The sequence below is a fragment of the Rhodamnia argentea genome, chromosome 10 (assembly GCF_020921035.1).
Source record: "Rhodamnia argentea isolate NSW1041297 chromosome 10, ASM2092103v1, whole genome shotgun sequence".
Classification (NCBI taxonomy): domain Eukaryota; kingdom Viridiplantae; phylum Streptophyta; class Magnoliopsida; order Myrtales; family Myrtaceae; genus Rhodamnia; species Rhodamnia argentea.
In genome coordinates this window covers 18,268,524-18,283,462 of record NC_063159.1, presented here as the reverse complement: position 1 = coordinate 18,283,462, position 14,939 = coordinate 18,268,524, and the positions used below count along the sequence as shown (strand labels likewise).

Below are 14,939 nucleotides of genomic sequence, written 5' to 3'. Positions count from 1 at the left end.
TGTTACATGATTCGATCCGAATATCAATACCTACATTCACGGAAAAAAAATCAGCAAAAGCAATTCATTATAATCGAAGAATCGCTCTTACAATCGCTTAATACGCTTTTGTTTTCCGCATCTAAATTATATCTAAATTCAGAATATTTACGAATAAAACAACTCAATTACATATAATAAAACTAACTAACAAATCCGTCGCGTTCGAAAACTCTTCGTATGGCCTGAAAACGAGTTCTATCGGTTTTCGTTCTTCTTCGCACGAGGGCTGCGCTCCGGTGCGACGTCCCCCTCCGAGCGGCCCGTGTCGGCTGAAGAACGTGAAGACCCAAAAGCCCTCCCTCCTTTTGTTTTGTACGGCTTCAATACGAACAAAGTAAAAGTAAAACCCTTCTTTCCTTTATTTACCTTTTTTTTTTGTTACTTTTACGGGGCCCACTTCATTTCCTTTTCCTGCACAGTAAACGCCTTCAGGGGTGGTCCTCAGCAATAAATAAGAGAACCGAGTCTTCGTCTTCGTCTTGGTCAAATAACAGAATAGGTCTCATTTGTCACGTGATGAATTGTGATGAAGTTTTTTCCAAATTAAAAAATTACACTCATCCTTTCATCACTTCCCAGACTCGCGCTCCACGTCGTAATATCTACCCTTTGAGCAACCACCATAGTGGCACCGTGGGAGCCAGTCGCGCGCCACCATCGCCGAACCGGTCGACACTACCATGTCACCATGCCGCCGTTGTCGTCTTCTCCACCTTTGGCTCCACCTCTACCTCTACTGCTCTTGCCGTTGGCCGAGCGGCGGCTCTCTCTTTCTCTCTCCTCATCCCTACTCTCGTGCGCCACTCGCCACTGATGGGGACGGCAAGAGGCCCCCATAACTAGACCTCTGTCGCAAAATTACAACGGCACCTCCAACTCCAAGCACGCGAACGAAGAGAGAGGGATTTTATTTATGTTTGTCAAGATGTACTCGGCTTTTTGCCTCCAAATCTAGGGTTGTCACTATGAAATGATTTCCTTTTGAACGGAGGTAACCGCGTTTGTTTTATGGAATTCTTCATGTTTCATAGAAAATGTTTTACAATGAATTATTTTTCTTATTTTTTCTCTTGTTTGCTGATTAACTTGTATTTCAAAGGTATTTATGAAAGTAGCTTTCCCCATACAGTAGATCATTGACCGCTAACAATCCAAATATGAATTTTCAATTTCTTCATCAAAAGATGAAGCAGCTTAAACGAATAAAAGATCGGTAGATTTTACAACGAAAAACAATGGAGCGTAAACTTTTTCGTATGAGCATCTACCTAATAGCACTGACATAACACGACACGTCGACATTTAATTTTTCAAAAAATAGAGAATTCTGACTAGTTGTATACTAAATGTATATTTTCGTATATACATAAAAAAATTATTATGTATATATAAAAATGTTAGAGGTAAGTTTCTTTTTCTTCTTCCGTTAGAAATTCACGATTAATTTTTTTTTTATTGACTAGGTATATTAATTTTTATGTGGCTGGATATATGACTTGAGTGTATATATTTTTTATAAATCAACATTTTGACTCATAATTAATTGAAAATGCTCAAAATTGATCCGTGCATGTCAAAATGGCGTGTCAGAATACTAGATTTGAGTGTTGTTGGCGTATCTAGAGTGTTGATCACGTATCGATCTCATGTCGGAGAGTGTCAGAAGGTACTAGGAAAGTGTCGAAGAGTGTCGGAGTATCGAAAAACGTCGGATACGACACAAAGGCCCCTAAGAGTGTCGGTACTTCCTGGGTGTCTACATGGATGAGAAAAGCTATTTTTATTGGATGCTGGGGAAAATGATTTACTCTCGAGGAAAGAGAAATTGTTTCTCTTTTTTTTTTTTTTGTGAGTTTTCATTTATCGTAAATGGTTTTTTGTTAATTTGTCCCTTTTCAATAACCAAACACATGCAAAAGACGAGAAAGAAATCTCAAGAAACTTGTTACAACTCAACAAACACACCCTTGATGTTTATCTCCCACATTCTTTGAGCATGTCTGATGAAATAGGAGAGAGTTAACATAACTATCTAACATAATAAAATTAGCTGTAAACCAGACACTAATCTTAATCACCGGATTTAGTACAGACTTTAGATTAGAGGCCTGATAGTGCAATTAACCATTAACCTAAAAGGTTCCTGAGAAGATCTTCATGATCTAAGGTAAAGATATAATGTTTTGTACTAAATAGTATATGTCGCTGACATCGACTTTAGCGATTAGGATGCCCGTGTTTTGATTCCGAGTTCCCCCAACTCATATGGCGGAACAGTTTATTCAGAGGCATGGTGGTGAAGGTGAAGCCCTCCGACGGCTGGTGAAAGAATACTAAAAGAACATAAATCGATTTATTTATCTAGATTGCCATAGTTAACTAAGTTCGTTAAGCAGGTTAAAGTCTAGATCCTCTTGATTTAGAGACCAAGAAAGCTAACTCGATATATTCAATTTCCGTAAAATTATTAAAAAAGCCATAAACCTATTACGATTGTGCTAATTCAGTCCTAAACCTTTTTTGTTAACCAATTGAGCCCTAAAATTTTTGCACTTATGCCATTTTCAATTGATCCTGCCATTTTTGGCCAACCGGCCCTGACATAGACGCCGGCTGGTATTGACGTGATAATTTTTAATGATATTATAATAATCTTTTGATTTTTTTATGCTTTATTTTCTTTTTTCTTTTTCTTTACTTTTTTCCCCTTAGACTTTAGGGCTTAGGGCCGGCAAGAGGGTTGAGATGCCCTCACCAAATTTGGCTAGGCAAGGGCATCGCGACCCTCGACGTTGCCAAATCTAGCCGGGTGAGGGCCGTGGCCCTAAACCCTAAAGTCTAAGGTGGAAAAAGGAAAAGAAAAATAAAAGAATAAAAATATTATTTGAATATCATTAAAAATTATCTAAGTCAGCGCCTACATCTACATCGTTGTCGGTCACTCAAAATGGGCACAAATACAAAAGTTTTAGAATTGAATTGGCACAATTATAATAGGTTTAAAACTTTCTTGGTAATTTTTACTATCAATTTCATATTCACATTTAACCATACATTTAATTAAGCATGTGAGATGAGTTTATTAACGTGATGGGAAAAGAAAAGTAAACTTAGGGTCCGTTTTCTTCAAGGAAAATTATTTTCAAAAAATTATTTTTCAATATTTTTTATGTTTAGATGACAGAAAACTAATCGATTACGGAGAATATTCTACATAGACTGAAGTAATAAGCTTAGATTAGAGAAACATGACTTCCTCCTTCAGTCAGAATGAAATCACTTTTCCTAAAACTACCAAATAGATGAAAATTAATCATTCTTTTGAAAATGGTTTTCATCGAAAATATTTTCTTTATTATAAATTTTTCAGTGAGGTACTTTTGTTTTACGGAAATTGAATGATTTGAATAATATTTTTCTAATTAACCGTTTAGAAAAAAAATTTGGACATAAATTATTATCGATGATGAATTTTTTTTAATTGACTAATCATTTCAAATGATATAAATTATCATTTATAAGATAATATTTTGTCATTCCTTTTAATGAAATAAACGTAACGCTAATTAATTCAAAGGATTTCGATATTTTTGTCCAATTTACCAGGTTATTGCATCTGAACCACACTTCTAAAGTCTGTGCATGTTAGACTTTTCAAAGCACAAAAAGCCAGGGAATGACATTACTAATGATTTTAGGACGTTCAATCATTGCATGCTTTCGACCAAAAAAAAAAAATCATTGCATGCTAGTGCGGGGGGCCAAGAGTTGTCGTGGGTGATGTTTCCTTAAAGCATAAAGTGAGTCCGTTGAATGTTAAAAAAATTTATACATTAAAAATTGGCATAATGCAAAGAGGTAATAATATATCTTAATTAACTCATAACTAATTGTATTAATCTTTTCAATAAATATGGATTTAATTAGATACATTGACAAATTCGAACATAGGCTCTCTTTTAACAATTTTCTCATGTGAAGGTGTTTGACCAATGCGATTTTGAGGTAGCCGTGTGTCAAAACTCAAAAAGATTAAAACATTCGATGTAGAAAATCGCTTGGAAAGTCTTTGGGCAAAGATTTTGAGGGAACAAAGATGTCGACTGTGCTTTTGTTCGCATAGGTCTTGTCAATTTTTCATTTTGGGCCAATTGTCATTTGCCTTATCCTGATCTTGATCCCGTTCCATTATTCTCTTCTATCTTCCTCGCATAACATGCACCGCAAAAATTGTTTGGATGAATAGATCCAGTCAAGTCTCATTAGAAAGGTTTCTTTTTCTTTGAGCGTGGTTATATGACAAACATAGCATATGTTTCATCATGCTATCCGAGAATTGAGCACGTCATGGTTGGGCCTGACTGACCGATTCAACTTGTTAAGGTAAGGACGTTCCGAATTGAAAACTTTTCGGCCCCTATTTTTCTCTCTAAATATGTATTTTTCATACTTAATCATTAGGCAAAAAGATCAGAATAAACGTGAGGGAGGAAGTGTTAGAATATTGAATAATAAATCACGCTTTCATCTAATAACTTAAACTTTTAGAACAGTTAGCGGTGATATCACAGCATCTCCTATGATTGCTTAACCGAATCTAATCTCGCTTGGCAAGTCACCGACGACCTGTCAAACTTTTTGGTCCCAAACAAAAGGAAGGACTGCATAGTCAGGCCCAACCTAACTCCGAAGTGGGCTTCATATCGTTAACACAAAAGCCCGTGATGATTCCACGAAGCCCAAAAGCACCACCCCCGAAGTCTCTTTTTCCCCGCCAAAACGAAAGTGTAAACTCTCTCTCTCTCTGTGGGCGCACGCACGGTGGTTGTGCGTCGATGCCATGGAGAGAGGTCTGATCTCGGTGGATCGGTGGGCGGAAGGGAGCCAAGCGTACTTCCTGACCCACCTGCACGCCGACCACACGCAGGGCCTGACCTCCGCCTGGTCCAAGGGCCCTCTCTTCTGCTCCCGCCTCTCCGCCAAGCTCCTCCCCTTCAAATTCCCCGGCTTCGACCTCTCTCTCCTCCGCGTCCTCGACGTCGGCGTCTGGCACTCCCTCTCTCTCCTCTCCCCTTCCTCTGCCTCTGAAACCCTCGTCCGGGTCATGCCCGTCGACGCCCACCACTGCCCCGGTAACGCACTGAAAGTCATTGCTCCTCACCTGCTTACTTTAATTCCTGAATGGGGTCGTCGAGGATCGACTGACTGGTTGGTTGATTTTTGAATTGCCCTTTCGAGAGGGTTTGCTGTTTTTGTTGATCTGTTCATTTTCGGTAGGTGCGGTCATGTACTTGTTTAGTGGCGACTTTGGGAGCTTGCTTTATACCGGAGATTTCCGCTGGGAGATGACGAGCGAGAAGGCAAACAGGTCGCGGGACATGCTCGTTAAGGCTCTTAATGGAAACAGAGTGAACACTCTGTATCTGGATAATACCTATTGCAATCCTTCCTATTCTTTTCCTTCTCGTAGAGATGCTGCTCAACAGGTGCTCTGGCTTCGTTCTTTTAAAGATTTCCATATCTTTCGCTTGTTTCTTGGAATGCTGTCTGCATTGAATTGCAATAAGCAAGTGTAGCTGCCCTCTTTGTTTCCAGCTTTACATCACTGCCCCATCCTTAGTTTGTCAAGCTTTTTAAAGTATCAATCTCTGGAATCTATTGTGTAGGGATCGACTGATTATTAAGAGAACGGTTATGGCATGTTGCACTTTATTCAGATACTGGCTATAGTTGAGCTTCTGCACGTGATATATGATCCTTGCGGGTTCTTAGTAGATAGTGATTGTTTGTTTAGGAGAGAAACAATGAAGTGGGTGAGCTTTTTAAACAGCTTGTGTCGATCCACAGAATAATTTCGAGTTTCAAGAAATTTCGCCTCAGGGCTCATATCCATTAGGACCTGTAAGATGTAATTTTCCTACAATCCCCATGTGTGTGAGGTTCACTGATATGGTATTGAGAGGTTCTGCCTTATTGTTTATTATTACTTTTGGAATAGTTTTCTCATAGCTTTGACTTTGTCAAAACCTGGTTGCAGGTTGTTCATATTATTGCTTCTCATCCGAAGCACCATGTCATCATTGGGATAGACACATTAGGCAAAGAAGATCTTCTGGTTCACATTGCCCGGGTGCTTAAAATAAAGGTATGTTAAAGATGCTCTCTTTTGAGCATTGTAAAATAACTTGATTTTACTTTGGAGGCCCATTAGATTAAATAAATAACACTGACTATCAAATTTGTTCCACTTTATTGATTCAAAATGCATTGAGTGAACTGATTCACATGATCTGCACATGGTTGGGTATTGAGTACATAAAAGATGATTTACCGGTGCATTACGCCTTTTGAATCCTTATTGGGTACAATATGGCATTAACTTACTTCATCTGCTATGTACAATTTTAGTGTCAGTATCTAATCAAACTTGAGACGATGTTGTAGAGAGAAACACAGAAATCATATTTCTTAATATGTCTGGCCTGATATTCTAGGAACAGTTCATTCCTCTTTTGTTGAATACTTAATGGTCATAAAAGAGAAAACACATATAACTTCTATTCAATCGAATAAATAACAATAGTTATAACAAATATCAGGCATATTAAGTTATTGTGATAAGAGGAAGAAAGTTGCTGGATCATTGTTTGACATGCTTTGCTTACTCTGGTCTTTTGACTTTTCTCCTTAAAGATTTGGGTGTGGCCAGAACGGTTGCAAACGATGCATATTCTTGGTTTTGATGAAATATTCACAACTAAAACTTCTCTCACCAGAGTCCGAGCTGTTCCTCGCTATAGCTTTACTTTGGATACTTTGGAGGGATTAAATAAGATCCATCCGACCATAGGAATCATGCCTTCTGGTCTTCCGTGGGCCTCAAAGCCACTCCATAGAAACGAGAATTTCTTTGATTCCTTAGCAAGGTCATACTACAATAAGAAAGCACATGAGGTTGCTTCCATGGAAGAAAGGTTGCATCCAGAAATTTTTACTGTACCATATTCCGATCACTCTTGTTATATGGAGCTTCATGAATTTGTACAACTTGTCCAACCTATTAACATGAGGGGCATTGTTTCATCATCATCCTGCTACATTGATCCCTCTTACTACTTTGGCCACTGTGATGGAGTATACCAAACATTCCAGAGAGTACAGCATAAACACAAAGAAAGGGGGAAGGAACGTGTAAGGGTTCTTCGGGCAGAATCCTCAGTCAAAGTCAATGATTTGACTGATTCTATGAGAAAAGGACGAAAATGTGGTGCTGTTGGAGTTTCTGGTGTTTATATGAGTAGAACGAGTGCGTCAAGACGAAGACGGCGTGGTGCAAAAATTATGGAGGATATCTATGCTGATTAATTTTGCGGCACTTTCTGTGAGCATGCAATTCAGTGGTTGATGCTTCTGCAAGTTGGACTTGAAAATATATTGTGAATTTATATATCCAAATCTAAATTGTAGTCAAAAGCGATCTTTCTGGCTGGATCATTATCAGTGCCATTAAGATCTAAATGGTTCACCATTGCTGATCAATTTGTGTAAATATTGCCACCCTTAAATGTTCATTCGCATTCATGGAAGAGATCATTCACCTTGTCCGAAACCATCATTTGGAAGCCGCATCCCAGTCTCAACTGACCGCCACTTGGGTCGCTATGCAGTTCTCCGTCTTCGCTTCTTTCATCTCTCACATGATAAGAAGAGGTACCTTCTCCTTAGTTCTTGAGAATTTTTTGGGGTCTTTTTGACTCTAGTAAAGCTTTAAGAGATGAAAATGTGGCTAGGAATACATTATGCTCTCAAAAGCTTCTAGATGTTCATCTTTATGTGGTCCATTAAAAGCTTCTAGATTTTGAAGGCTCATTCAAAGTACAGAAGCCAGAGATATAGAAAAAGAAAAGTGCACTTTAAAATCACTACAACAGTTTGTTCTCTATCAATTGTTTTATGAGCTGCAATTAGCCAGTGAGAACAGGGTCGTCATTAGCGATTTTGTAAGGTGGGTTTGAAGCCTTTGAGTTATCGCGCGAAGGCAGTTTCTGTTGGGTTTACCTAGGGGAGTTGAAGGTAATAGAAGGAAATGGCCGTGTTAAGGCAAAGTAGCATTGTAGTCAATGTTGTTGGTCCAGCTTTCCGGCATGCGAATGCCCAGACACTCGGCAGTCTTCCTTCACTGTTTGACTAGAACTGGTCAAAAGTATCTTCTTCGTTTTACCAATGGCCAGTCTGCCTATGTTTCTAGTCAGGCTTGATCTTGAGTGTTGGTTGACCTGAGGAAAAATTTTCATTGTTGTGACTGAGCAGAGGAAGCACACATGATCATGATACCGTGTCGTGACGCCTTTGACGTTTTTAAGTCACGGAGGTAGCTAAGCTGACGCCTTGAATAAGCCTACCTATTTTGGGACCAAAAATTTGTATTTTGTACCAACCCAACCGATTCTTTCAATGTCTCTTGTGACGGTGCAGATTTTACTATGTGCAAGTTCAGCGTATATTCTTCTCATGTGGTCATGGAGTTTATGAATTGCGCAATCATGGACTCGCGCCTCTCCTTCCCTAATTTTAGCAAATCGAACCGGTCGTGTCAATCTTTGCTATAAGAAAGTTCTGATGTCGGGAGTAATTATGACTAAACTATTGAAATTTTGCTTAATCATGTCTTGAATCGTTGTTTCTACATATGGGTCCATGATAAATTTGAACGATTCTCTCCCCCTGTTTTCTTCATGTCGCGTCACCCCAATAATGTCTTTGCTCTATGAGCGCTACTAATGCATGCTCATCCACATATATTGGCTATAAACGCACCTGCACGTGATCCTTTTTGGACGTGTATTCCTCTTTAGTTTTGAAAGGACAAATTCTAGCTGTTCGTCCACGTAGTTTCATGTCTTTTCGAATCAAGTTCTTATACTTTTAATTTGTCTAGTCTAATCTATTTATTTTGCAATTTCTCCGATCCCAATTCTTGTGACAGTAATTCTCTTGAAGAAGTATCCGGAGGTGTGACATGCATAACATTTTACCAATATATAGGCCCATATTGGCTAAATTTTTCCGTAGTGGCATCCATGTCGGCGTGCATGTAAGCTAAATTTTATCCAATAGCAGTGTAGGATGCCACGTCGGGGATCAGGTGTCGGACTGACTTGGCTAAATTCTTGCAAACATAGAAGAACTCGATCACATAAACGAAAATTGTATAAATTCGATTAGCAAAGACTGGAAAGCATGGAGACAAAAGATAGGAGTTTTCATTTTCAAAAACAGAACATGGGTGGGAGGCGTCGCAATTACATGATTAGCGGCATTAATGGCTTGTATCTGTCACCGAGTGAACCCCACCTGCTTCGCCACCAGCCAAAAGCATCTACGTCTTTGCGTGGACCGAAAACGACGGGTGTACGAGTACCTCTCGGGAGAGAAAAATAAAGAAAATGGACCAGAGGGAGACCCACGCGAGCTGACCTTTCAACAGCAAGAAAAATAGGATTCCATACGTGTTTCGATTTGATCGTGGCCTCCACGGAAGCAGAGCGTTCAAAGTCGGGCACTGATCTGCCTCAAGACCGTTCGTTCTATGGTTCCCTTCTGATTACGGCGAAAAGCTTGAACGGCTCGAAACGCGGGTCTGGGGTCACCGAGTTCCACGACTCAATAACTATGAAATTCGGCATAGAGCGCACAAGAAGTCGGCATGATCACGGGTCCGATTTCATTCGCATCTTTGTTCTAGGGATGCAAAGGAAAAAGAAAGGCACCACACGATACTTAATTGTGAATAGGTGCATAACGATTGAATGGGAGGTGGTTTTCCAACCAAACTTAAAAAACTTAAAAAAATGTGGAGGTGGTTCTTGTGGCTAGATCAACCGTCGACGACCCGAATGAGCGGCGGGCGTAAAGAAGATTTCCTTTGTTGTTGTTTTCACATGATGTCTAGCTACGCTATCGATGTGGGTTGGGGGCAACGTGGTTTGATGGGTTTGACCCTGCCAAAAGTGGCCGCCGTCATCCGAAGCTTAACCCCCGAATCGCTCGAAATCCTCTGCTTTCTCATTCGGAGTATCCGAGTGGCCGCGCTTGGAGTGCCTTTCTTGACTTTTCTTGCGGGCAAGGAGAGGTGAGAAGCCATCAGGCTCCGCCATTTTCTTGACTTGTAGCGATCAGCTTCCCCGCTTTCTTCTTTGTTTGGGCTTTTGCCAGCGATCCTCTCAGCGCGTTTCTTGATCTTTGACCCGTTCTTCATCTCTCTCTTTCTCTCTCTGTGGGACACAACTCAAGCGGGGCCCATTCAATCGTGGGATACGTCTGTTGATTCTGAATACAAATATGTGAAAGCCCTGTCCCGGAAGAACTCGCGCAGCCATGGATGGGAAGAGCAGCAGTCCGTGGCTGTTCACGCTCCCAAGCTTCTTGCTGTGCTTATCTCTCTGCACCACCACCCGCCTCTGTCTTGGCTCCGACACTATCTCCGCCAACCAGTCCCTCTTCGGCAACCAAACCTTAGTCTCCTCCGGCGGCAACTTCGAGCTCGGCTTCTTCTCGCCGGGTAACTCCTCTTACTCCTACATAGGCATCTGGTACAAAAAAGTCAGGGTGCAGACCATCGTCTGGGTCGCCAACAGAGGCAGCCCCGTCACCGACAGGTCCTCCACGGAACTGAAGATCTCGGGTGGCAATCTTGTCATGGTCAACGAATCCCGAGTCCCCGTCTGGTCCACGAATCTGACAACTTCTTCATCTGGGTCGAGCTCGGCGGTGGCTGTTCTTGGGGACGACGGCAACTTCGTTCTCAAGGAGGGGCCGAACTCTTCCGTGACTCTGTGGCAGAGCTTCGATCACCCGGCGCACACGTGGCTCCCGGGCGCGAAACTCGGGATCGACAAGCGCAGGAACACGAGTCAGCTCTTGACATCGTGGAAGAACGCCGAGGATCCTTCGATAGGTTTGTTCTCTCTCCAGCTCGAGCCATCCAGTGCGTACTTCATATGGTGGAATAGGTCTGAGAATTACTGGACCGGTGGGGTGTGGGACAATCAGACGAAAATTTTCTCTTTGGTCCCTGAAATGAGAGCGAACTATATTTACAATTTCAAATATGTGGACAATGAGAATGAGAGCTATTTCACCTATTCGGTGCACGCCGACGCCAACACCATATCACGGTTTGTGATGGATCTTTCTGGGCAGATCCAGCAGGTGTCCTGGTTGGTTGCTTCCGGGGCGTGGAACTTGTTCTGGTCTCGGCCCCAGCAGCAGTGCGAGGTGTATAGATTCTGCGGCCCTTTCGGTGTTTGCAGCGAGAGTACCGACAATTTCTGCAGCTGCCTGCCGGGTTTTAGCATCAGCTCTCTGAGGGATTGGAATCTGAGCGATTGGTCTGGCGGTTGCAAGAGGAATTCAGACTTGAATTGCCCGGTAAATGCTTCGAATGAGCAGATAGACCGTTTCTCGCTAAGGTCTAACATGAAATTGCCCAATGATCCCCAATCTTTAGTTGCTGGGAGCCATAACGAATGCCGAGCTGCTTGTTTGAACAATTGCTCTTGCACGGCTTATGCTTTCAAGGATAATAACTGCTCAATTTGGTTTGGGGATCTCTTCAATGCGCAACAGCTCACACAAGGTGATACCAGTGGAAGTAGCTTCTATCTCCGGCTTGCCGCCTCCGACGTTGAGGATCCAAGCAAGAAAAGCAACATAACTGCGATAGTTGCAGGGTCTGTTAGCGCTGCGGTAGCGATGTTAGCCATTGTTTTGTTTGGCATTTGGAGATGGAGGAGAAGGGCAACTGTAACAACAAAGACTGTGGAAGGTTCGCTGATAGCCTTTGCATACCGGGACTTGCAAGTAGCAACAAAGAATTTCTCGGAGAAGTTGGGTGGGGGCGGGTTCGGTTCAGTTTTCAAAGGAACATTACCTGATTCAAGTCACGTAGCGGTCAAGAAGCTTGAAAGCATAAGCCAAGGAGAGAAGCAATTCCGAACAGAAGTAAGCACGATCGGGACCATCCAGCATGTGAATCTTGTCAGGCTTCGTGGGTTCTGCTCTGAAGGGGACAACAGGCTGTTGGTCTATGATTTCATGCCAAATGGTTCCTTAGACTATCATCTCTTGTATAGAAAGGACTCGAAGACCTTGGATTGGAAAACAAGGTACCAAATTGCTTTGGGAGCGGCTCGAGGTCTGGCTTATCTCCATGAGAAGTGTAGAGACTGCATCATACATTGTGACATCAAGCCAGAGAACATCCTTCTAGATGCTGAATTCTGTCCAAAAGTGGCAGATTTTGGCCTTGCAAAGCTTGTTGACCGAGATTTCAGCAGGGTGTTGACGACCATGAGAGGCACAAGAGGGTATCTTGCGCCGGAGTGGATCTCCGGGGTAGCCATAACAGCAAAAGCTGATGTTTATAGCTATGGAATGATGCTCTTTGAATTTGTGTCGGGAAGGAGGAACTCAGAGCTATCGGATAATGGGGCCATCAGGTTCTTCCCAACATGGGCTGCCAGTAAGATAGCTGAAGGAGGTGACCTGCTTGATCTTTTGGACCCAAACTTGGAGGCAAACGCTGATGCTGAAGAGCTAACTGAGATTTGCAGGGTTGCTTGTTGGTGTGTCCAAGATGACGAAACTCGCAGGCCATCGATGGGGCAGGTTGTTCAAATACTCGAGGGGGTGTTGGATGCGAACCTGCCCCCGATACCGAGAGCCCTTCAACTATTTGTTGATAATCCGGAGCATGTAGTCTTCTTCACAGAGTCGTCATCGTCTAACCAGAGTTCCCAGACAAAGAGTAATGCCTCGACTGCTTCCTCGCAGAACCAAAATAGTTCATCTTCGACAAAGTCCAGGTCTTGAGGATGATAAGTTAAATGCTTAGTACAAGTAGTGCTTCAGTTAGATAGTGAATATTCTCTTCTGCTTTTCCTGTCAGTCAATAAAGGATCTCAGCATTTGGGGATTGGCTTTCTTGGTGCTTTTGCCCCTATCTATTTTTGTTACATATACATACAAGCAAAAGCTTGGATTAAGAGCCTGGCCAGACCAGTTGTAAAGAACTTTAATTCTATATAATGATCTAGCTCTCTGCTTTGTGAGATCCAAGGTGATATTGGTAATTAGGATCGAAAACTCCACTTTCTGATAATTTTGGCAGTTGCCATCGGTATCTCCTAGGTTGGATTTCAGCTGGTATCTCACATGGTTCTCAAATCTGCCCTCATTGCATGCAAAGCAGGCTGTAAGGCTTGGCATTTCTCAGTATCAACTCCTCTTGCTACTTGCTTTGTTCATATAACGAATCATGCATGGTACGAAAACCGCCCTTAGAACTACGACTTGCTAGGACCGGGATTGTATGTCATGATAATTCCCGGCCAATGTGTGTATTACTAGCAGATCCTTTGTTGGAGTTGTAGGGATGTTAATACCCGCCCCGTTTTTCGCCGGGCAATTATATATCTCTTTCTAGAGTCGAATTTCAGTGGATGGCCTCATCGCTATGATGTTTCGAGTATGAGGAATGCTAGAGATTACTCGAAACCTTTTAGCACGTGATGGATGAGACTTGTGTTGGGTGCTTGCGTTAAAGTTGTTTATTAGCCACCCACTGATACCTGTGGACATTGCTTACAAGTTTTGCAAACCAAATTCAGTATCGCAGATTCTCAACGTCACTCGTTGAATATCTCCGCTGTTCGTTCTGGCGGGAAATTTGATTGAGTTGTCACTTCAACCAGGTTGATCCAAACAGTATATGCCATTGCAGAGTGGACTAAACACAAGTCCAAGTCCACTCCAATGATGGCCTAGCTTTGGTTTTCAGTTCGTAATCTATTTCATATCAAGGCTAGATCCAATTGGGCCTTTGCAGTACCATAATCCCCTTAATTTTTCCGAGCAATGACGGTATTTGGAGAATAAGCATCGGCTAATCATGGGTTAACGAAAATACGCAAAAGCTCTATTTGACTCTGCCATTCTATGAGTCTCTTCCCCTTTTTTCTTTCCCATTACCACTTTTTTCTTTTCCTTTTCGTATATTACGGTTTGTTAAATGCTTTTGATCCGATGTATGGTTTTTACTTTCTTATCGCAATTATTTTCTCGGTATCATCTAATCGTTGATCCTTCTCAAGTGCGAGAGGTGCTATTATAAAAGTCTTACTTTGCTTCAGCAATTCAAAAAGTCTAATCGGCTTCTCCAATAATTAAAAAAAAAAGGTTTAATCTTACGATCTCTCTAATTTTGCTCAAAAATCAAAATCACCCCTTTAACTTTTTATTTTTTTAAATTTGGAATCGTTCTTGGATTTTTAGAAAGTGCCATCCGTTAGTGGCACATAATTATGTGAGCGGAATATAGCACAACACATGTTTTTCAGCATCCATGTCAATAAAAATTGACTGTTGCAAGAGAAAAAAAAATATATAACAGAAGGTGATACTCTCTAAATAGTAGAGCAATGATTTTTTTTTTATTTTATTTTAAAAAAAACAGTAGTGGGAGATTCTGATTTTCGGGCAAAAATATCGGGATCACCGGTGACTCCAATCCGGAAAAGAAAGTTACACATGTACTGGAATTCATAAGACAATAAAAAGTTATAATGGACGCAACGCCAAGTACTAGTTGCTCCTAAGTCCAGGCAGAGGCCTCTCCACGCCATCCCAGCAGAGGTCTCTTCACGCCATCATCAGTGGCCAGGACACAGTCTACAAGGTTTTTCCAATGATGTTACATACATATGAAGTCGGGGAATAAACCAAAACAAGAGCTTAGTCCCTTGACGAACAGGTCCGTTCGGCATCCGTGCAACGAGGCCATTTTGTTGAAGATACCGGCCTCAAGACTAGCTTAAGACAAAAGTAGGGACCCTATG

General features: G+C 41.7%; 2 protein-coding genes across 4 annotated transcripts; both read left to right on the top strand.

Moving 5' to 3' along the window:
* Nucleotides 1–4,821: 4,821 nt before the first annotated feature.
* Nucleotides 4,822–8,616, top strand: LOC115730643 (5' exonuclease Apollo-like). Of its 3 annotated transcripts, none has more exons than XM_048271448.1 (4): nt 4,822–5,174; nt 5,320–5,528; nt 6,080–6,187; nt 8,518–8,616. In XM_048271448.1, the coding sequence occupies exons 1-4, from the start codon at nt 4,883–4,885 to the stop codon at nt 8,572–8,574; spliced, it is 666 nt and encodes a 221-aa protein (XP_048127405.1). In that variant the 5' UTR covers nt 4,822–4,882; the 3' UTR covers nt 8,575–8,616. The 3 variants fall into 3 exon arrangements, with proteins under 3 accessions (XP_048127405.1, XP_048127404.1, XP_048127406.1); XM_048271447.1 differs by lacking the exon at nt 8,518–8,616 and adding an exon at nt 6,736–7,964; XM_048271449.1 differs by lacking the exon at nt 8,518–8,616 and adding an exon at nt 6,819–6,987.
* A 1,417-nt stretch (nt 8,617–10,033) lies between these two features.
* Nucleotides 10,034–13,156, top strand: LOC115752373 (G-type lectin S-receptor-like serine/threonine-protein kinase At2g19130). Its single transcript, XM_030690529.2, has 2 exons — nt 10,034–12,984; nt 13,028–13,156. The coding sequence occupies exon 1, from the start codon at nt 10,420–10,422 to the stop codon at nt 12,913–12,915; it is 2,496 nt and encodes an 831-aa protein (XP_030546389.2). The 5' UTR covers nt 10,034–10,419; the 3' UTR covers nt 12,916–12,984; nt 13,028–13,156.
* The last annotated feature ends 1,783 nt before the right edge of the window (nt 13,157–14,939 follow it).